This window comes from Gekko japonicus, unplaced genomic scaffold, assembly GCF_001447785.1.
Source record: "Gekko japonicus isolate JY-2015 unplaced genomic scaffold, Gekko_japonicus_V1.1 scaffold145, whole genome shotgun sequence".
NCBI classification, from domain to species: domain Eukaryota; kingdom Metazoa; phylum Chordata; class Lepidosauria; order Squamata; family Gekkonidae; genus Gekko; species Gekko japonicus.
Window position 1 is genome coordinate 1448484 of NW_015173678.1, and position 21510 is coordinate 1469993.

General features: G+C 40.7%; 1 protein-coding gene across 1 annotated transcript in view; it reads left to right on the forward strand.

Annotated features, from left to right (window-relative positions):
* TTLL1 (tubulin tyrosine ligase like 1) overlaps positions 1–21510 on the forward strand; it is a 40857-nt gene that overhangs the window by 6445 nt on the left and 12902 nt on the right. The window contains exons 3-7 of the mRNA XM_015422980.1: positions 6318–6526; positions 12417–12597; positions 14383–14517; positions 15503–15611; positions 21302–21445. Coding sequence (XP_015278466.1) covers positions 6318–6526; positions 12417–12597; positions 14383–14517; positions 15503–15611; positions 21302–21445 — 778 coding nt within the window. The remainder of the gene's footprint in view (positions 1–6317; positions 6527–12416; positions 12598–14382; positions 14518–15502; positions 15612–21301; positions 21446–21510) is intronic.

A 21510-nucleotide genomic window follows, 5' to 3' on the forward strand; every position in this document is an offset into this window, starting at 1 on the left:
CCTGCTGAGTTTCTCAGCCCCAGGAATGAGAGGCATCTCCATTTGGTTTTCTTCCCCTTTTTTTAGGTGAAACAGGTTCTTTTGAAGAATAGTTAACTGGAATTATGTTATAGTAAATAGTAAATTGAAGATTGTCCAGTGTAATTATGAAGTAAATATATGTATTTGAAGCGAGCATGGGGAAAAACTGAAGCAACTGAATGGAAGCACATTTAGCAGGTGGTATAAGATAATAGGATTTAGAATAGGAAGTAATTCTTAGTTAGTAATTGGGTATAATAGAATTTAACGGATTAGTTTGAGAATACTTTCTATTAATAAATAATTGTAGGATTGTTGGAAAACAAGATTAATGTTTTGTATTATTGTGCACTACAGAAATTTATGAATTGTGAATAAAAAAAGAATAGATATGTGTTCGGATATCAAAACCTTTACTTATAAAAATCAGGAGAGCAGAGATTGCCCAAGATCTTAGTGGACCACAATTCAGTAGAGCTAACCTGGAAGAATGGAAGTATGAGAGAAAGATGGAGATTAAACAACACAATTCTACTACAAGATGAAGTAAAACAAAAATGTAGGAAAGGTTTGACAGAATATTTCAACATGAAGAATACAAGTGAAATCATGGAAACAACAATATGGGAAGCCAGTAATGCCTGTGTCAGAAGAACTCTATTGGGAATAGCTGCAAGAAAGAAAAAAGAAAAACAAGACTTTTTAAAGAAATCAACAGATAAAATAAAGATATTGGAACAAGAACATAAAACCACTGGCAGTAAGAAGAAATAGAATGAAATGAAACAACTGAAAAACCAATAGCATTTATTAGAAGTAGAAGAAATTGAGAAGAAATTGATATATTTAAAACCAGAAGACATTTGAATCTGGAAGATATCTAGAACACAGTGTAAGAAAAGAAAGTGGAAAAAAGGATACCTGGGATGAGGAAAGGAAACCAAATATTCTGCACAGAACAAGAAATTCTTGAAAAAATAACACACACCCTGATCTCTACAAAGAAGAATCTATAGATGAGATGCCAATTAAAAGATTCACACCCGAGCACAGAAAAATGTTAAATCAAGTGATACCAATACAAGAAATCGATCACACTATTTAAAAAATCCTTCAAAATGATAAAGGGGCCGGACCAGATGATTTCACAGTAACATATTATAAATGTTTTGAAGACATATTAGCAATACCTTTGCAAACTGTAATGAATGAAATACAAGAGAGAAAGCGTATACCGCCAGCTTGGCGAGAAGCAAATATAACCTTAATACATAAAGAAGGGAATGACCCATTATTGCCACAATCAGGTAGGTCAATCTTATTGTTAAATATGGATTATAAAATTTTCGCAACAATAACGGCTGAGAGGCTAAGAAAATGCATTCCAGAATTAATTCATGAAAAACAAATGGGATTTGTTCCAAAAAGATATATGAAAGATAATATTAGTCATCTGTTGAATGCAATTGAACATTCAAGGAGAAAAGGAGGAAAAACAAGGTTTATGTTTCTGGATGCAGAGAAGGCCTTTGATAATATGTCTTGGTGATTTTTAATGAAAGTACTACAAAATATTAACTGGAATTAAATTCTTAAATTGGTTGCAAAGTATTTATACTGATCAGCAAGTTAGAATTCTAGTAAATGGTTCCCTATTGGAGAAAAGATAACAACAGGAACCCAACAAGGCTGTCCAGTATCACCATTATTATTCATCCTGGCAATGGAAACATTGGCCATAAAAATCAGACATGATATTAGGACCATTGGACCATTGGAATAAAAGAAAGAAGAATATAAGATGAAAAATTATGTGGACGATGTTGTTATAACAGTAATGAAACCAAGTATTTCTTTAAAATATACAATGGAACAAAAAATCAGATTTGGAGCCTATTCTGGGTATAACCTGAATAAAAAGAAGACCAATATAATGTTATTAGAAGCAATCAATGAAGAACAAGAAGAGAGAGAGAAAATAACAGAATATACTGTTATTAAAAACAACAATACAATACTTGGACATTTATGTAAAAGGACAAAATAATAATTTATATAAAGATAACTACCAGAAAGTCTGGGCATTATTGATGATTTACAAGGATTGGGAACATTGAAAATTTCAGAACAGAAGTGCACAGAAGTGCAAATTTAAGAATGTATGTAAGTAAGTTTTCTGCAAGTTTTGATTGACAAATGTATGAAATTATTGTAGTTTATGTTTTGTGTCTGTAGTTTGTCTTGTATATGTATGATTTAGATATCATAGATGATGTAGTTGTAGAACATTATAGATGACTGTTTATGTTTAAATTCTGAAAGACATTCCATTTGAGATCCGGAAACGAAGACGACAGTATAAAGACTTAATTCTTTTCCTACAAGACAAAGCAATAATCTACAGATGGAGCTTCCCAGAAGGAATCGTGTTCAAATACAATGACAAGAAAGTTAAAATTGACTCTGTTCAAAAGGCCAAAAACTTTTTGAAAAAACAATTGGGCGTAGGTAAAGACGAGGACCCTAATCTGGAAGAAGGACAGGAACCCAGTGAGGAAGAAGCGGATAATTCTTCAAGTGATTCCAGCAGTTTAATGTCAGAGTCTGAGAAAGGAGCAGCAACGCCCAAAACGTCAAAAGTGAAGAAAAAGCCCAAGAGATAAATGTCCCCCCCCCCGGATTACAATATTACTTGACTTAAGTGTAAATAAACTTTAATTGTTGGAAGTTTGATATCTCTGCTTCTGTAATTCTATGTTTATCATAATACCAATATTATTGCAGGAGTGATGTAGGCATGTGTCAGCTTACAAAACTTGTAATACGTTAGTGATAGGTTTTCCCCTGTACCCTTACCTTTAGAATGTAGGATAACTTATAAAACCAATTAAAATATTATATAAAAAAACCTAATTTATTTTTATACAATCCTACACAATATCTAGTATTTATTGGCCATATAAAATTTACACGGGACACGAGGGTGATATACCAACACCTAATACTGCACTTTTTATACAACCTCTAGTTAGTAAGCAGAACGAACAGTGATTCCAGAGAAACATCTTTTAATCTCACAGATCTCAGGACACTATTGGTAAGCAACATCTTTTGAACTTTATTCACACTCATATTCTAGAAAAGCATCCTTAGGGGGGAACCAATATTAAGCTAGTTGACACCAGAGAGGGAAAATCTGACACCCAGAACTTTACAATCATACAAAAATCTTTCTAAGGAAGTTTTAGTCTAATAAGCCATTAAACTTTAAGAGCTAAGACCGCAAAGGCTTAAATCCCATCTTGATTATAATAGGAATTCATACTATAGATGATAAGTTAAGCAAATCGGATATCCATTAAACAAAAGAGGAATCCATTTCAAACTAAACAAACAACAATAAAGCCACATTTTAAAATTATTTCTTCCAATGTATGAGGCCTTAGCAACCCTATCAAGAGGCAAAGGGTTCTTGATAACTTAACAAAACTAAGGCCAGACATAGTACTGCTGCGATTTGTTTTTCGCACAAAAAAATTCCAGTCACAGTACCTAGCTCCTGGCAACACGAAATCATGGGGAGTAGCTATTTTGCTGTCACAGAATCTACGATTCACCTTAGCAACCCAAATGAAGGACCCATTAGGTAGATTTTTATTCATCAAGGGACAACTGGAAGATCACCAGGTAACAATAGCGACTTTATATGCACCTAACAGTGGGCAAATTGACTTTCTCAAAACTACACTTTCCAAACTCAAAAAGTTTGCAAAAGGGGACATTATCTTATCAAATAATCATTTGGACAGATCCTATCACCCACCGACCTCCAAGAAACCCAAAGCCGCCACCAGTACCATGAGTGCCCACAATTAACAACTGTGGGGTAAGGCCAGCCTAACTGACATTGTATTTACCATCTTGTGGAGTCCTGAGACTGAGATCCTTAGGTACGCCTTTACATGGCATGCCATTGTGATTTAATACTGTGAGCACTTCAAATTTAAATTGTTTAACTATTTAACTGTTTTAACTGTTCAATTATTCAATTGTTTTTAATTGTTATGATTCTGGCACACTATGCCAAACATTGTTAGCTGCCCTGAGCCTGCTTGCGGGGAGGGCGGGATATAAATGTAATAATAAATAAATAAAATATGTATGATTGTAGTTGATTATTGTGTTAATATCTATTTTTGTGTTTGTAAATTAATAAAAAATTAAATAAAGAAAGGGATGACAAATTTGTCTTGATGACAAATAAGGAGACCTTATCTGAGCATTATGCAGGTTTAAAAACAGCTGATTTCTGGCACAATGGTGAAAGGCTAGGTAGTTACTGCTCAGCAGGTTCTGGTATCTCCTTGCAGCATTTGGTGTGTTAATCACCTCAGCTGATTATTATATTAAATATAGAGTGTTGCTGGATGTTTGAAATGGAAATTAAGATTCTTTTCTGAAGACTTCTCTGGGTTTCTGATTCCTAACTTCTTCGGGAAACTCTTGAACAAATACAGAGCTTGGTGGTTATCACCTGATTCCAAAATCTTTACCACAAGCCTTCTCCAATAGGTCATCTTTCTTAGTCACGGTGGGTGGGGTAGGCCTGTGGCCCAGTGCATGGCAAGCTGTTTTTGTCTGCTCATAGGCCTCTGGCATCTCTAAATGTTCCCCTAGGAGTATGTCCAAAAAGCCTGCCACATCCCTGCCCTCTGCACTTTCAGGAAGCCTGAGGTTACAGTAGTGATCTCTCCTCTCTGTATCAATTAATTTGACTTTTAGGCTGTCTGTCTATGTGGCTGTCAGGTTTCAGTAGCCCTATCTTCCATAATTGAGATCTGGGGCTCAACTGAGTGTTGAGGGTGAGTCTGAAATGAAAATCTTTTAAATCTGTGATATAATTTATTTTTCATCAATATAATAAAGATCTATTTGTGCTTGATTTGAGTTCTTTTGGGGGTCGCCCCTTTCCAGGCTTTGCCCAGCCACTTAATTAAGAACCTCTGCCAGATTCCTGTTTAATTCAAGTGTATGAGAAGAGAAGCTTCACACAGTTCATGTCAATTATTTAGAGAGCATTTAAAGAGCTCTGTAACGATTCCATGTTTTATTGTGTGTGTGTCTTTAAAAGTGGTTTGTATGGATGTATGGCAGACTAGGATGCTGAACTCAGGCAAGTGATATGATTGGTGAGTGACAGAGAGGGGGAGGGGTTTTGGAATGAATGCTGTGTGGTTGAACCGATATGTCAGTCACGAGTGTCAGTTGAAGGGTGTGTCTGTGAGGTATGACAGTTGAGAAAAAACAGTTAAACAGATAAGAAGAGGCTTCCCTGTGTGGGTTGCTTAGTTCGGAGTTAAACAGTTAACCAGAGAGTTGATGAGTGAGTGTGCTGTGTAGGAGCAATATATATGAGAGTTGTCCTGAGGTCTCTGTGTGAGACGTTTCCTATGTGAAATAAGAGTAAAGTCTCTGTGATATGAGAGTTACAATTGAAAGCTGAGACTCTCTAAGAAAAGTACCGTGAAATATTGTTACAAAGTGGCTTTATCCTCCCTGTCAGTAAAGGGGAGGCTTGTGAGAGACACCAAGCATATGATCAAATCATTCCCAGAACTGTTTACCTTGTTCACCCTCGTGTTTATACCTTCGTTAAATAAATCCTATTTACTTCAAGTTTACCAGCTAAGTAAAGAATTATTCCTGGGACCACATAGTACCACGAATGCCTAAGACCCAAGGTACACCTACCCTGTGGAAAATATTATAGGAAAAGGTTTGGGAAAACCTAGATTTCCCTGGTGGCAGCCCGAAAACCCTAAGAATAAAACATAAAGAACATTTTAAAGTAAAACTAGACCTCCCCAGATAAGAGGTCGTCACAAGCTCCCATACTCCTCTGAATACCACTATTTTGAAATGAGGAGGGCTGAGCTAACATGGTGCTTTCTGAGGAAGCAGGGCTTGTAGTACAGTTGAGGTGCACTGTGCAGCTGTTCTGATTTCCCCACTGTACAGCCATTCTGAGAATTCTGCCTCTTTTTCTGCTTCCTGTCAAAGGTATAGGGGTTCACTAAAGGTGTGCCAGAATAATTTTTCTCAAAGTTAATTACTGGATGGGGGAGATAAGTGGTAGGAAAAGTGATAGGAGTTTCTTTACAGAGCAATAGGAGAACATATCTGTTCTTTTCTTTTTTGCAATCACATTTATCCAAATGGCTCAATATACTTTTGATTATATTTTGTTTACATTGTAAGCAAAATCATTTGATCTAGCAACAGTTTTATCTTCACAGGATGAGTGTGCAAACTATTCGGAATGTTTTCAGTGTTGAAACTGGTTACCGCCTCTCTGATGACCAGATTGTCAACCATTTCCCAAACCACTATGAGCTCACTAGAAAGGACTTAATGGTTAAGAATATCAAGAGGTATAGAAAAGAGCTTGAAAAAGAAGGTAGTCCTCTTGCTGAGAAAGATGAAAGTGGAAAATACCTTTATTTAGGTAAGTTGGCTTAGTTGATTAAAATGACTGTAATGTGAAAAATGAGATATTTAATGTTTGGAATTTTACAAATCAGTGCCATGTGCAACATGCTGGATTCTTGCTGCTTTTGTTCTTCCTGTCTTTGCATTCCCATTGAATTTTGTATCTTACTCATATCTCCGGGTACAAGACAAGTGATAACAGCATAGTTATTAAGATAAAAGATAAGTACTTTAAGGTCTGAATTATCTAAGTGCTTTCTTCCTTGCCTTCACCTTTTTGGTATAAACCAAGGAGCTTCTGAAGCTTTTGTAAAACCCATGACAACTCTCCTAGATACTTTTGATAAAATATTTTAGATGGTGAATAATCTGCATCATCTGCTAGGATACTCAGGAACTACACCTGTACAAGAATGCATATTTGTCTTGGCTCATCATTGCTTCATACCTTACAGTGGACAGGATGTTGAGTGCTGTAGAACCCCTATAGTTGTATTGGCTCTATACAGTTCTGTATGGGGGTATGATGTGTGATAAGGCACCCATGCAGATGAGAGTGGGAAGATACTGGGGTGGATGTTTTCAAAGTTGGACAGTGACATCAACTCTGACTCCTCTATGATTCGCATTGGATTGCTTTATTGCTTCTTTGAGGTGCCGAGGGTGAGGAGTGCTGTAGGATTCTAATTGTATTGCTGAGTCCTGGGGTAGGATGTATGATGAAGGTAGTATTCCTGTGCAGCTGGGAGATATTGCAGTGGGGATTTTGAAAATTGGACTGTGAGACATAACTATGCATGCTGCTTTTCCAGTCTTTTCTTTTCTTTTTTGCCCCCCAGAGGGGATTTTTATTGCATTTTCTATAGACTACAAACTACAACGAAAAAATAGGGAGGGAACATCTACATCTATAGAGAAAAGAAAGAAAACCACTACCAACTAAAACCCCAAGTATAGGAGATCATTACATCAGCTTATATATGTGTTAGTCTAAAATGCTTACATTACATTGAGCATAGTCGATTAAGCTAAATTATTTATCTTTTTAACAATTTTTAACTGTTTAAAGAAAACCCCAAGAGCATCATTTATATCACATGCTTTAAGGCACCATTCAGAGTCCATCAGCCTTCACTTTATTTTATCTTTTCGAATCCTCAATTGGTATTCTCGTTTAGGGGCAGCTGCACCTTTTTCTGAAGCCAAATCCTCACCGGAAGATACAGAGTCCAGTTCACCACTAGATTTGCTGTCATCTTCTTCTTTAGCGTCCTCAGCTGGTTCTCCCAGTTGCAATCTCAGGAACTCACATGCTTTGGAAGCAGAGTTAGTTTTTTTCTTTTTTGTCCTGCAGTTTGAAAATGATGCCTTCAGGGGTTAACTATCTGTAGGAAATGTTGTTTGTTTGTAAAAAAAAAAAAAAGGATTACGTCTTTATACTTTTTCCTCTTCTTCCTTATTTCAAAAGGGATGTCTTTTAAAATCCTGATGGTGTTGCCTCCAATTTTCAAGGGTGTTCCTGTAGTTGCTTTCAGGATAGAGTCCCTCATGTGTCTCTTTGAGAATCTAACTACTATCTCGCCAGGCAGATTATTTTTCTTGATATAGACGGAATAGGCCCTATAGACCACATCCATTTCGCTTATAAGGTATTCCGCTTTTAAATCTGTAACTGGAGCTAATACATCGCTCAAAAGTTGTTTTAGATTCTCAGCTTTAGATTCAGGGACCCCTTGGAACCGGAGGACCAGGTTAGCTTTCTCCATTTGCAGTTGTAAAAGTTGAGATTCATCCGTAGCTTGCTTCCTTTCCAGTATTTGCATCTTTTTCTTAACTTTTTTTAAGTTGGCATCTATTTCCTTTACTTTCTCAGTTGTTTGCTCCATCTTTTTTGTAGTTTTAGACAGTTGGAGCTGCTGAGTCACAAAGTTCTGATTTAGAGTTGTCAGCTGCTGATTGATGTTAGTCATCTGGTCCAGTAGAGGGTGCAAAAAGTCCACCAAAAGTTTAGAGAACTCAGTGGTCTCTTCCGGTCGTGGGCTCATGCTCCCCGGTGCTTTCACTTTTGGCTGTTTATCTCTCTTTGCTTTTTTCCACGCCATTTTTATGGATCATTTACTTTTGTCTAAACTTGCTAAAGTCTCTGAAAATTGCCCAACGCCTATCCGCACTCTGGTAAGGTTCTTCAAACTGATTTCTTTTTTTTTCTTTTTTTCTTTTTTGAGCCCCCGGAGGGGATTTTTTTTATTGATTTTTTTAACACTACAAAAAACTACAACAGAAAAGGGGGAGGGGAAAACTACATATAAGGGAGAAAGTAAAGAACCCACTACTGACTAAAAACCCAAGAGAGGAGATCCTCTAACTAGCTTTTTTTTTTTTAGCATCCAAACTTATCATCTTTGTACTTCTTATGAACTGTGTCAATCTTTTAGAACTTTTAACCCTCCCCATTTACATTTAATTGCCCAATAACAGTGCCCCCCATCATCCCCTGGAACCATAGTTCTCAAAGGCTATTGAAAACCACTCATCATCAGTGTGGGACCGATCTTGTGGGGTTCCACAGTGTGCAGTTCTATCTCCCATACTTTTTAATCTCTATATAAAGCCCTTAGGACAAATAATTCATAGTTTTGGAGTTGGTTGTCATCAATATGCTGATGATACTCAGGTCTATACATCCTTATCCAAATCTCCTGGTGATCTGGTAGAGGTCCTGAATCGCTGCATTGGTTAACTGGCTAAAAGTGAACAAACTCTGGCAGCACAGAAGATCCTGGGCTCACTTTCTCCTGCAGTCAGCTCCGAGGGAGGCTGTAAAGGGCCCCTTTCTACCATCCTTATTTCTGTCTTTCACACCTTTCTCCCCATCTATTTGCTCTTACTCTCTCCTTCCTTCCTTTTTCCTTTCTTTCTCTCCTACCTCCCATTTATTTGCTTGGCTTCCACCTCTCCTTTTTTCCTTCCTCTCTTCCCGTCTATTTGCTTTCTTTCCACCTCTTTCTTTCTTTGACTTTTTCTGTCTTTCTCTCTCTCTGTCTGTCTTTCTGTCTTTCTCTCTATCTTCTTTTCATCTTTCTCTCTGTCTCTCTCCTCTTTGTTTCTCTCTCTCTCTCTTTCTGTCTTTCTTTCTTTCTGGTAATTAAGGGAAGAGAAATTATATTTGAATAGTTTCTGTAAGCCTTTGAGTCCAGTCCATGAGGAATGATTTGAACCAGTTCAATGAAGATCCCCTGATACTTCTGTCTCCAGTTGCCTCAATGAGATGGCGTGATCTACAGTATCAAAGGCTGCAGATAAATCCAGTAAGAGCAACAGAAAGGTTTGACCTTTGTCTACATACAGACAGTAGTCATCAGCAAAAGTTAGAAGAGCCGTCTCTGTCCCATAGCCTGGCCTGAAACCAGACTGAAAAGGGTCTACAGCTGATGAACATGCCATTTTATTGAAGCATCTGAAAGTAGAAGTAGGGATTAAGGGTTCTGCCCTGGATTGGTTTAGTCATGGGTCCGCAACATGGTGCCCGTGGGTGCCATTATGCCTGTCAGCACCTTTCTTAGTGCCTGCCAATTGTGTTTTAGAAAGTTGGCATGGCCTAGTGGGGCTTTTGCCCACCATGGATTCTGATTGGCCATTGGAAATTTGATTGGCTAGGAAGATTTTTAAAAAATGTTGCTTTGGCAGCAGTCACCACCGCAGCACAAGGATCTTCACTGTGAAGGTAAGCTCCAGCAGCCATTTTCTTACTAGCTCTGCCTCTCGTGGCAGCCATTTGTGGCTGCACTAGGGTTGCCAGGTCTCTTTGTTGCCCCGACGGGGATTTGGGGGGCATTCCAGGAGTGGGTGGAGATGCCCCCAAGTCCCGCCCCCAAGAGTAATCACCCAGGGCCACCCCTTTACCTCCCCTCCTGCAAGATTTAAAGGGCTTCAGCTGATTGGCAGGGAGCAAGTGGCCTGCCGATCAGCTGGAGGGCTCTTTAAATATTGCAGGAGGGAGAGAGGCTGTCACTGGCTGCATGCTCTGCTTGCAAAAAGACCCTTTAAAGGGTGTTTTTGTGAGCAGCAGGGGCTGCGGTGTGCAGGGCTGATTTCCCAGTGGCTATTCACTGCTTGGGATTCAGGCATATGCATCACCACCCCACTCACTGGGAACGTGGCGGCAGCAAGTGGGACTGGCTGCAAGTGGGGCATTTACGTGTTAATTTGCTGCCATCCATTGCTCTTACAGGACACCTGATCCAATTTCAGCTCGGCATATACATGTTGGCTCTGCATATCCCCTCCTAATGGCTGCCCCCACCCCCTTCCCCCCCCCCCCCCCCATACCCCCCCTTGGGTTTTTTTTTTTTATTCCAGTTTGTCTGAAGAAGTGTGCTTTGCACATGAAAGCTTACACTTTGAATAAAACTTTGTTGATCTTAAAGTTGCCACCGGACTCAAACTTTGTTCTGCTGCTTCAGACCAACACGGCTACCCACCTGAATGTTTATTCAAGGGGAAATCATTCATGGATTGGAGTAGGCTGTCATCAATATGCTGATGACACCCAGCTCTCTGTTTTTCCCCAAATCACTTGACAGTGCTGTAGAGGTCCTAACCCAGAGCCTAACTGGTATGGTTAAATGGCTGAGGATGAACAAATTGAAAATGAATCCTGTCAAAATGGAGGTAATCCTGGTTGGAAAGGCCAAGTTCTTGAGGGACATTGTACTCCACATCTTTTGTGGGGTACAGCTGACACTTACTGATTCAGTTAGGCACCTTAGAGTTATACTGGACCCAGCACTGCTGTAAATGCAGTATAGCTGTAAATAAAGCATTACGCTGGCTTCATTTAGCCCTGGTGATGGCCTCCTGTGTTGACTCAGCTGACTGGCCATGTGCATCCATGGTGTAACTACCTCAAAACGAGACTTTTGTTATGCATTCTGCTTGGGTCTGACCTTAAAGCCAACTCAGGAAGTCCAGGTGGTGCAGAACACTGCGGCCTGGTTACTCTCAGGAACTGAGTGGAGCATGCACGTCGCGCCCATTCTGCAGACACCCGGTTACCGAGTTCAATTCAAGATTCTGGTTATCACCTACAAAGCTCTTAGTGGCCTTGGACGTACATACAGGTAGGATTGCCTCTCCAGCTCTGGTCCACGTTCTAAAGATGCCTCCCTCCAAATGGGTAAGATCAGCAGCTGCCTCTTCATGTGCTTTATCAGTGGAATGGTCTGCCTGAGAAGCTTCCCACACTTCTGTCATTCTGCAGAATGTGCAAAACAGTATTGTTCAAGAACCGATCAGAACTGTTGTAGAATGGAACAGTCCAGGAAAGTCCCTTTATAATGGAACAAGATTGTAGTCTACCGCAATGATTATAATAATAGGCATCACCTTGCTTTCACTGCATCATCTTACACCTTGTGATGCACTTTCTGTATTGTTTATAGTACAGCTTGCCTCAGGTGTTTATTTACTTCATTTATATCCCACCTTTCTCCCCAGTGGGGACCCAAAGCAGCTTACATTGTTCTCCTCTCCTCCATTTATTATTTGCATTGTTCGTTGGTTGTCTCATGTTGACCGATTGCACTGCTTTATCTTGGAGTCCGCCTTGAGTCTTGGCAAGAAAGGCTATTATATGTAAATAAATATGTTTTGGGAAATGCACAATACACCCTTCTTTACTTACCTAGAACATATTTCATTGCAAAGCAAACTATATACAAGATCCAAACAATTTATAATGTGCATAGAAAACAAACCACAAAGTTCTGTTTGCTCCCATGTTGAACTGGAGCACTGAAAGGGGAGCAAACTTACTGACTTTGTGGTAACTAGGTAGAAATGGATAGTCAAAGAAGAGAACTCTTGAACATGCTGATATATTTGACAATTTTATGCTGTCCTTGTAGACTTTGTGCCTGTCACCTTTATGCTCCCAGCGGATTACAATCTATTTGTTGAAGAATTCCGTAAAAACCCGTCTAGTACCTGGATTATGAAACCCTGTGGAAAAGCTCAAGGGAAAGGGATATTCCTTATCAATAAACTTTCACAAATTAAAAAGTGGTCTCGAGACAGCAAAACATCTTCGTAAGTTTCTATGAAAAGGAATAATTCCTGCCTCTTTTTTAAAATTATTTTATTTTCAGTTTTCCATAATTTACATACATTAATCTTTCATTTTCTAACAATTGGGGGTTAACATTACATTACAACTTTTCTTCGTACCATTTTATGGCGTTTTGCCATTTCTGTTTAAATTGTTCCTCTGATTTACCCGCCAAAAACATATTCCGCTTATCCATTTCAATTACTTCAAAAAGAGTGCTAATCAAATCTTCCTTACTCGGAATACTGTCAGACTTCCAATTCTTTGTGATACATATTCTTGACATTGTGATTACATATACAATAATACATTTTTCGTTATATTCCTGCCTCTTTTGATATCATATTACAGTCTGCATGTTTGTGTGAATTAGTCACATTCCATTAAAGGAGTGATTTCTTATCTCTTCCTGATACCTGTTTATAACCATTGCATGCTACAGTTATATAGGCATCTTTTCTTGTGTAATATTTAAAATAATTTAGTGGTAACTGTGTAAAGGAGTGAGGCCTATGATTTAGTATATGTTTTGACATTAGTTGCTTTATCTTAATTGCGCAAGTTTCTAGAAGTAGTTTTTTGCATGGAATGTTTTCTTCCTTATGGGAAGCATCACATGCCCATTAACATGGAGAAAGGATTAGAATCTATTTCTTTGACAGGAGCAGGGAAAAGCAATCATCCAGGGGTCGTTTCGTAGAAAAAGAGCTAGGGGAACTCATTAGCATAACTCATTAGCATATGCCACACCCCCTGACATCATCGGAAGTGTGTCATAAGGCCACACCCCCTGACATCACCAGAAGTGTGTCATAAGACCACACACCCCATCTCCAACGGTCCAGCCGCCGGCGCCAGCCTTGCAGCTCCACTGCCGAGCCCCATGAGGGGCCCGGCGGTGGACCTGCAAGGCTGGCGGGAGTGCAAGGAAGCCCTGCGAAGGCCCTCCCTGGCCCCAGGCAGGCAGGGGTGGGGAGAAGCAGGGAGGAAGCAACTTACCCTCCCTCTTCTCCTGCCTCCTCCTGGCTGAATGAGGGCCGGAAGCAGGGTGGCCGGAAGCAGGGGGCGGGGCTTTGTCATCTACCCCGCCCCCCGTACCTCACCCGGGGGAACTGCGATCCCCCGCGATTCCCCCCGAAATGACCTCTGCAATCATCATTAAAATGCAGGTGGGTAGCCATGTTGGTCTGAAGCAGCACAACAAAGTTTGAGTCCAGTGGCACTTTTAAGACCAACAAAATTTTATTCAAGGTATAAACTTACGTGTGCAAGCACACCTCAACCGTTACATATAGAAAGAGGAGGGGGGGTTAGTTGCCAGGAAGGGCCAGTTAAGAGTCAAGACAGACAGTGGCAAAAATGGAAATTACCAGTACATACATATAGGTAGAGGGTGAGCAGTAAATTATCATACAGCATAATGAAGTTGTTTACCAGATTCAAGAATCAAACAGGAATAATGATTAAAATGCATCTCTGTATTCATGAAAAACCTTTACATTCTCATAAACCTACAAGAACACACAGTTCTTTTAATGATGATGAAGCATCTTGGGTGACATGTGTATTGATCATCCTTGCTTTTAATGCTTGTGATAAAGGAAAGTGCTGTCTTGCAAAGTCTTAATAAATGGTCCTGTTCATTTTTGTCTACATATTAGCACTAAAATGTAATTTGAATTTGTTTTCATTTCTACAGATTATTTTAAAAAGAGAGATAGTTTAAAACATCTAACACATGAAAAAATTAAATATAATTTATCTAGGTTTGTATCTCAGTCCTCCAAAGAAGCATATGTGATTTCCCTGTATATAAATAATCCGCTACTGATTGGTGGAAGGAAATTTGATCTGCGTTTGTATGTATTAGTATCTACTTATCGTCCTCTGAGGTGTTACATGTAAGTTGGATTTCTCTTCTGGTTTCTGATTAGCCCTCTCTATATTATTCTGGGAATATAAGTGGGGGAAGAGTAAACTTCATCTGTGTGTGTACATTTGAATTTGCCTATATTCTCCATGGCATATTGATAAGAGGGAGACACAATTCTATTAACATATGACATTTGTGCTGGTGACACTCAAAAACAATAGTATTTAGAGAATTCTGTTTCTTGTATTCTAAGGGCAGATCAGACCTTTAACAAAACAAAAAAGGATAAGTATTTATGTATTTACCAGAAGTTTATTTTTCCCCCTTTGTAGCTCAGTGGTTAAAGATGTGCTCCCTTTGCAGTATTCTGATATCTTCTTTCTGGATAGCTTTGCAAGTCTTTGCTTTTGAAGAATTTGGTGTCACCTGAAATACTGGCTTCTCTGCTATTTGACTGATGATTCTGGACTACTTATGAAAAAGTTATAGTTATTTGTTCAGACATGGGGAGAATGTGGAGTCTGCTTCCCTTCAGTGAAAACTGATTGTGGTAGCTACGGCCTTTTTAAAGGAACCATTGTTCAAATCTAAGCATAATGTCATTGTTCAAATCTAATGGCAGTTGGATCACCTCTGTCTATGTGCTTGCTGACATAAGAGATCTGTGAAATATGGAGGGAAAAGATTTCCCTGGCCAATAGCCCTGCTGATTCTTTCTCATCAAAGCTTATCTGTAATGCTTTCTGTCCCTTTACTTGTGGCAGAAGTTAGTCTGCAATCTGTCGGGATTCTTTAAAAAACAAAAATTGATGTTGACTGACAGCCTTTCCACTTCCCTGGTAAGAACACTGACATGACTAGACTATTAAGATGAATTTGAATTCCTCTTTCTTGTTGGCTCCATGATTAACTTATCCAAGGCACAAATCGTTCATTGTATATAAAAAGAATCTCTTTTTCATAACTATTTAAAATTATAGGTATATTTCTATCTTCCTTTTCTTGTGTTTAAGGTATAAACTTGGGTTTTGTCGATTTTGCACAGTCAAATATACACCAAGCACAAGTGAACTGGACAACATGTTTGTGCATCTTACAAATGTTGCCATTCAGAAGCATGGGGTAAGTTAAAGTTTTTCATATAATCTCAACCTAGTTTATTTGGAATGAATCTATGAGTTGAATTTATTGAATGAAATGTTGTCCATTCTCTGGATTATGACCTCTTTCCTAGTGTGTTAGACTTGCAGTCCAGTACTAAAACCTGCAACTCCGCACAGTGCTACTAGTCTACCCTGAACTCTCTCAGCAGAGAAGAAGGTGGTAAATAAAACCCCTCATGCTAAAGTGCCAAGAGTGTAGCAATTGCATGGGGGTCCATAACAGTCGCACTGCAGTCCACCAATTGTGATGTAGCATGCTGACAATGTTCCTGTGATGGACAGATGGAAATGGCCAACTGGCACACACCAATGTGACCCCAAACGCCTGTTGCCAGCCCATTGGTGCTCCCATACAGAACACACCAAAAGAGGGGGGAAAGTGAACACAGCACCCTTCACAATGTGTAGGACTGTAGTATGAGTGGGGTAAGCCCTGGAATGAATAGACGCCAGGGAGTTTCACAGATGCAGGTTTGAGTCCCCTCCTGCAGCCATGTTCTCTTTGTCAAGTGAACACGCAGAGAAGGGAGCATACCCATTCCAGCCACAGCACTCCCATGCATCTGCAGCTCACTTAGCAGAGGGAGCCCAGATAGAATGCCCAAGAAGGGTTTGGTTCTGGGGGTGGGGTTTAGGGGCAACAGACTTTTGCCAGGCAACAGGGCAGCAGACTGCAGGGCAGCAACAAGAGAGTACTTAAGTATACATTCACAGAAGCTTTCTGTCAATTTAGTTTGCAGGGGATGAGCACCCATGTGGCAAACAGGAGCCTTCTAAAGGAATGTCAGCAAGAAGGCAAAACCTTCCTCTTGCCCAGCGACGAGCAGGTCAGCAGCAGAATAGAAGGAAGAGGTCAGGCTAGAGCCTGTCCCTCCCCCACAAGAACAGTCTTCCAGGTGCACAGGAACAGCTGGATGGGGCCAGCTACCAGTCAGCTTTGGAAGGAGTTCCAGTCACAGCTGAGGTGCTGCACCATCAGACACACTAACTGGGGATGCCATCAGGCTGATGGGTTGCCCCCCACCCCTGGCATTTTGGCCAGCAGTCCCTCATGCTCCGTGCCCCTACCACCTTTTGAGAGCTCATTATAAATATTAATCTCAGCAACCTTTCCACTCCATCAGTCTAGCCCTCCCACCCATGATGTAGTCTGTACTAGAAGTCAACAGTGATCTGAAGGTGTATGCCAACTGAGATGCCTTCACCTCCCCTAGCAAGTGCATACATGAGCAACTCTTGGATGATCCCTTCAGCCCTTTCTCAGTATGAGCCATATGCTGAAAACAGCTGAGACCAGGCAGGAGCTGGAGGTTGGGAGCTGCTTACCTGCTGTTCTGTTCTTTGGTAGGGAGAACTATCAGGTGCTACAGAGAAAAACATACCACTTGTGTCAATGCCACATCCGTCCGCCTGTCATTGTCTCTTAGTGTGTCTCATCTGAAGCTTTATACACTGAATGCTGAAATGTGTTACATTCCTTAAGGAGACTTGTGGTGGGTGGGTAGCATAGCTTAAACTAGAAAGTAGTTGTTCTTTCTTAGAGGTTGATGAACCCTGTCCTGGAAGGCCCAGGCCAACCCAGGTATCAGAAGCTAAGCAGAGTTGACCCTGGTTAGTATGGCAAACCACCAAGGATGGCAAACTACCAAGGAAGTCCAGGGTTGCTACGCAAAGGCAAATCACTTCTGTTTGTCTGTTGCCTTGAAAACCCTACGGAGTCACCATAAGATGGCTGCAGCTTGGCATCTCTTTCCACCACCAGAGGTTGACAAATATTCTGCAGCTTGCTTTGCCACTTCCTCACCTGCTAATGTGATCCACTCTCTAACTGGATTTTACACTTTTGACTGGATCGTGTTGTCGTTTGCTTTTTGTGTTGTAATATAATGATCTTTTGTATTGTGGCCCTACTTTGTAATACTTTCCGCCTCCTGGACCTTGTCCTTTTGGTACCTGTTTATTTGGTACCTTTTTGGTACCTATTTAAGCTGTGTGGGGTTTCTGAAGCTTGCTTCTAGCACAAGGTCCCAGTGCGGGGAGAGGGGCTTCTGATGACTGAAGTGAGTCATCTGATAGACTTTATGTGAGTCTTGGGGAAGGAGCCACAGGTCTCAGCTGTACACCAAGCTCATCAGAGGTCAAGGCTCTAAGAAAGCAGACGGCATCATGGGGAGTGCACAAGCAGAGGGAGAAACGTGGGAGGGGGAACAAGAGGTAGCCCCACAGACAAATAAGTACAAATGAGTGAAGCTTTGGTGTGAGCTCAGCATTGAACAAGGTAGGTTAAGCAGGACACATCGACCTTCTGGGTAAAGGATTTAGGCAAACACAGTTAATAACTAAGCAACAAAACCAGCTATGAAAGTAGAAGGCCAACAGGGAGTGGAGGCTATCCTGCATTTTGCAGTGAGTGCCACATGTATGATGCAACATGTATGGTTATGTACCCACTGGGCAGAAATTGTGGATGTATGCTTGATGCATGGAACTCTTGGCTCTCAAGGAACATGTTTAGTCCCTTGAGGCTGGAGGTTGGTGACCTGGGGGGGGGGAGTGTGTGTCTCATGGCACCTTCAAGACCAACAAAGTTTTATTCGAGCTTTCCTGTGCATGCATACTTCTTTAGACAGAAGGGAGAAAGGGCGATTCTTCTGACAAGCCCTGCTCTTCTGTTTACTTTGAGACTTGATCACACACACTCACAGTAATAAAGGAAGGGGGGCAGGAAAGCGATGCGTCTGGGATAAGGGGAATTAAAGGGAAATTATTTTGGCCTATTCTGAAAAGCTTTTTTTTTTTTTAAAGAATAGATTTCTCTTTGTCTATCTGGGATTTTCTTTCAAAAAGACTTTGATTAGGAATTACAACACTTGGATTGAATTCCATGGCTTAATGACTGGAAGTAGATGGCTAAGTATTTAAAAATACATTTTGAGTTCCATATATTCCAGTTCAACCTGTGGTCTCCCTCTGTCCTCTCCCACTTCACTGGCTGCCTTTCTTAACATTACCCCCCCCCCCCTTTGCTTTTTAAACTTTTTATTATCATCGCTAGCAGTGAGTGGATTTTGTCCAGTCTGAAAGCAACACATTATTTCACTTGGCGGGATCCTCCTTTCCAATTCTAACAGATGACAAAAATAATAAAAGAAATCTAACAGCACAGCAAGCAATCTTTATTAGTGGAAGGGAGCAAGAGTCCAGAAGCACCTTAACAACTAATGAAATTTGTGGCAGGGCTTGAGCTTTCATGAGTCACTGCTCACCTTCAGATACAGCTAGGATGTGAGTCCATTTGTCCTTATGTATTGGAGACTGAAGTGATTTCAGATATCAAATAACAATAGCAGCCATTGGTAAAGAGAGAAGAAACCTAGGTCTCAGTTCAGCCCAGTAGGATGCATTGAGCTTCATTATCAGTTGCAATTCATCAGTCTCTCTTTTTAATCTCCCTTTGAAATTCCTTTGTAAGAGAACTGCCACTCTTAGTTGAGCAACTGAATGTCCTGAAAGGTTAAAATGTCCCCCCACTGGTTTTTTAATGTTGTGGTTTCTTATACCTGTAAAAAGAGTAAGAGTTCAGTTGCACCTTGAAGACTAATGAAGGGTTTAGATTTGTTAGGCACTGGGGAACTTTCTGGGATAAGCTGAACCCATACAAAAGAGACTGGCTTCACTTCAACCAAAAGGGAATCAGGCTGCTAGCACTTAATATCAAAAGGTGGTTGAGCAGTTTAAACTAACTCCTGGAGGAAAGCAAATAGGAGCTGGACTGGTTCATAACGACTTATCCCAAAGGGTAAATTCTTGGGAAAATATTGGTGGGACAGGCTAGAATGCGAGAATAAAAGTAGGGTAGTAAAGGAGGACCATGTGGGGAAACCTAAGGGCCGAGGAAAGTGGGGAGGTACAGGTGTCTATACCAATGTTAAGAAGCCTTAAGCCAAGATAGGGGACCTGAAGAGCTTGGTACTAAATGATAATTTAGATATAGTGGGTGTTTTCAGAGCTATGGCCTGGGGCCGTGCAGGAGGACAGGCAGGCAGAAAGGTTCCGATGCTCTGCTGCTGTAGTTTGCCAGGAGTTGGAGGAAGTGGTGGCATGGCTTAACATGTATTTGGCGGGCTCTTTGATTAGAGCCCGCCCAGTGTTCCAAATAAGGCAGCCTATGGTCTGAGGTCAGGACGGGGACTGGCTCCGCTCCTCTTTCTGTATTTGTCCCTGAGTCCTATTGCTCCTCTCCTGAGTCAGCCAGCAGAGTGCCGACAAGACAATCAATCAGGGGGTGGGGAGGGAGGGGGAACTGAGGATCGGGGGAGGGCCCCACAAAAACCACGGGGCGGGCCCCACGATACCTACAGGCCTGATTATGATTGAAGCTTCCACATGGAGGCCTGGCCTGCAACCACCCCACCCTTTCTTCTTTAAGCTGAAGTAAAGGAGGAAGCATCTTGAGTCATGCTTGGGATGAATACAATGTTATGGGGAGGCTCCCTTCAAAATGGGGCATCCTGCCTCATGGGGCAAAATCCTTGTGTGGAATCCTTCTGTTTCTCCAGCTAACCATCCATTGAGGTTTTACATACAAAACCTGAAGAGAGATGTCACGTTGATAGTGTGTTTCTTCTTTCACAAAAGTAATTTTGTTGTCTTTAAGATTACAACTGGCGCAAAACTTAGATTAAAATGTATCAGGATTGCTGCGGGCAGGAGCAGTTGTTTTTCTCCAGCTGGGAAAAGCAGAGACCCTCTGTTGTCAAGCATTGTCTTTCTGAGGTTATGATAACATGATATTTCATGCCCACAAGAGTTCGTTCAACCCAAGATATTTAATGATTCCTCATCATGCTAGGGCATTTGCTATAGCTCATATTAATGCTAACCCCTCTGAAGTTTTGCATGGAAGATTTTGTAATATTCCATATTCAGATTGTCTTTATTCTTGTAGCCAGGGTAAAATTGATGCTTTATCTTATAAAATACTGAACTTCTTTTTTACTGTTTTTAGGAATCATTGGATTTTTCCTGTTTTATCATGTTTATTGTTTAATAATTTTAAAGGGATGCTATTCCCTATCTGATGCTAGACAGTGATGCAAATATAACCTTATTAGTTGCTTAAATTCCTGTCTGTCACATTTTCCTTTAGAAGCTAATTTAGTACTAGCAGGGGTCATTTGGGGGGGGGGACGCGGGGGGACGCCATCCCTCCGGGTGAGGTGCGGGAGGGCGGGGCCTGGAGCTCCCTGCTGGTGCCCGCTGGAGGTCGCCGCCGGCTGTGGGGAGGACACACTTCCGGTGATGTCAGGGGGTGTGGCATATGCTAATGAGTTATGCTAATGAGTCCCCCTAGCTCTTTTTCTACGAAATGACCCCTGAGTACTAGTCATTGGTCAAAATATAGTGATCAGAGGAGCTCTGAAAAGGAAAGGAAAGCAGTTTGCTTGTATGCAGTTTATGTGTGTTTTAATTTATTAGCCACCTTGGTGGCCCTTCTGAAGGCAGAAAGGATATACATTTTATCAAATAAAATAAAGTCCTGAGAATCTTGCTTCGCAGCTGATAAACCTTCTGTTGGCTGACCTGCTTTAATATGTTAAAAAGTACCCTGTTATCTATAGACTTTGACTTGATGTCTTAACTATGTAGGATGATTACAATCATATCCATGGTGGCAAATGGACAGTGAGCAATCTGCGCTTGTATCTAGAAAGCATTCGTGGGAAAGAAGTCACCAATAAGCTCTTTGATGAAATACACTGGATAATTGTGCAGTCATTGAAGGCGGTTGCAGTGAGTAGAGAGAAGAGTAGCTTTTAAATGCTGTCTTCCCCCTTACCCTAAATATCAATGTTGTG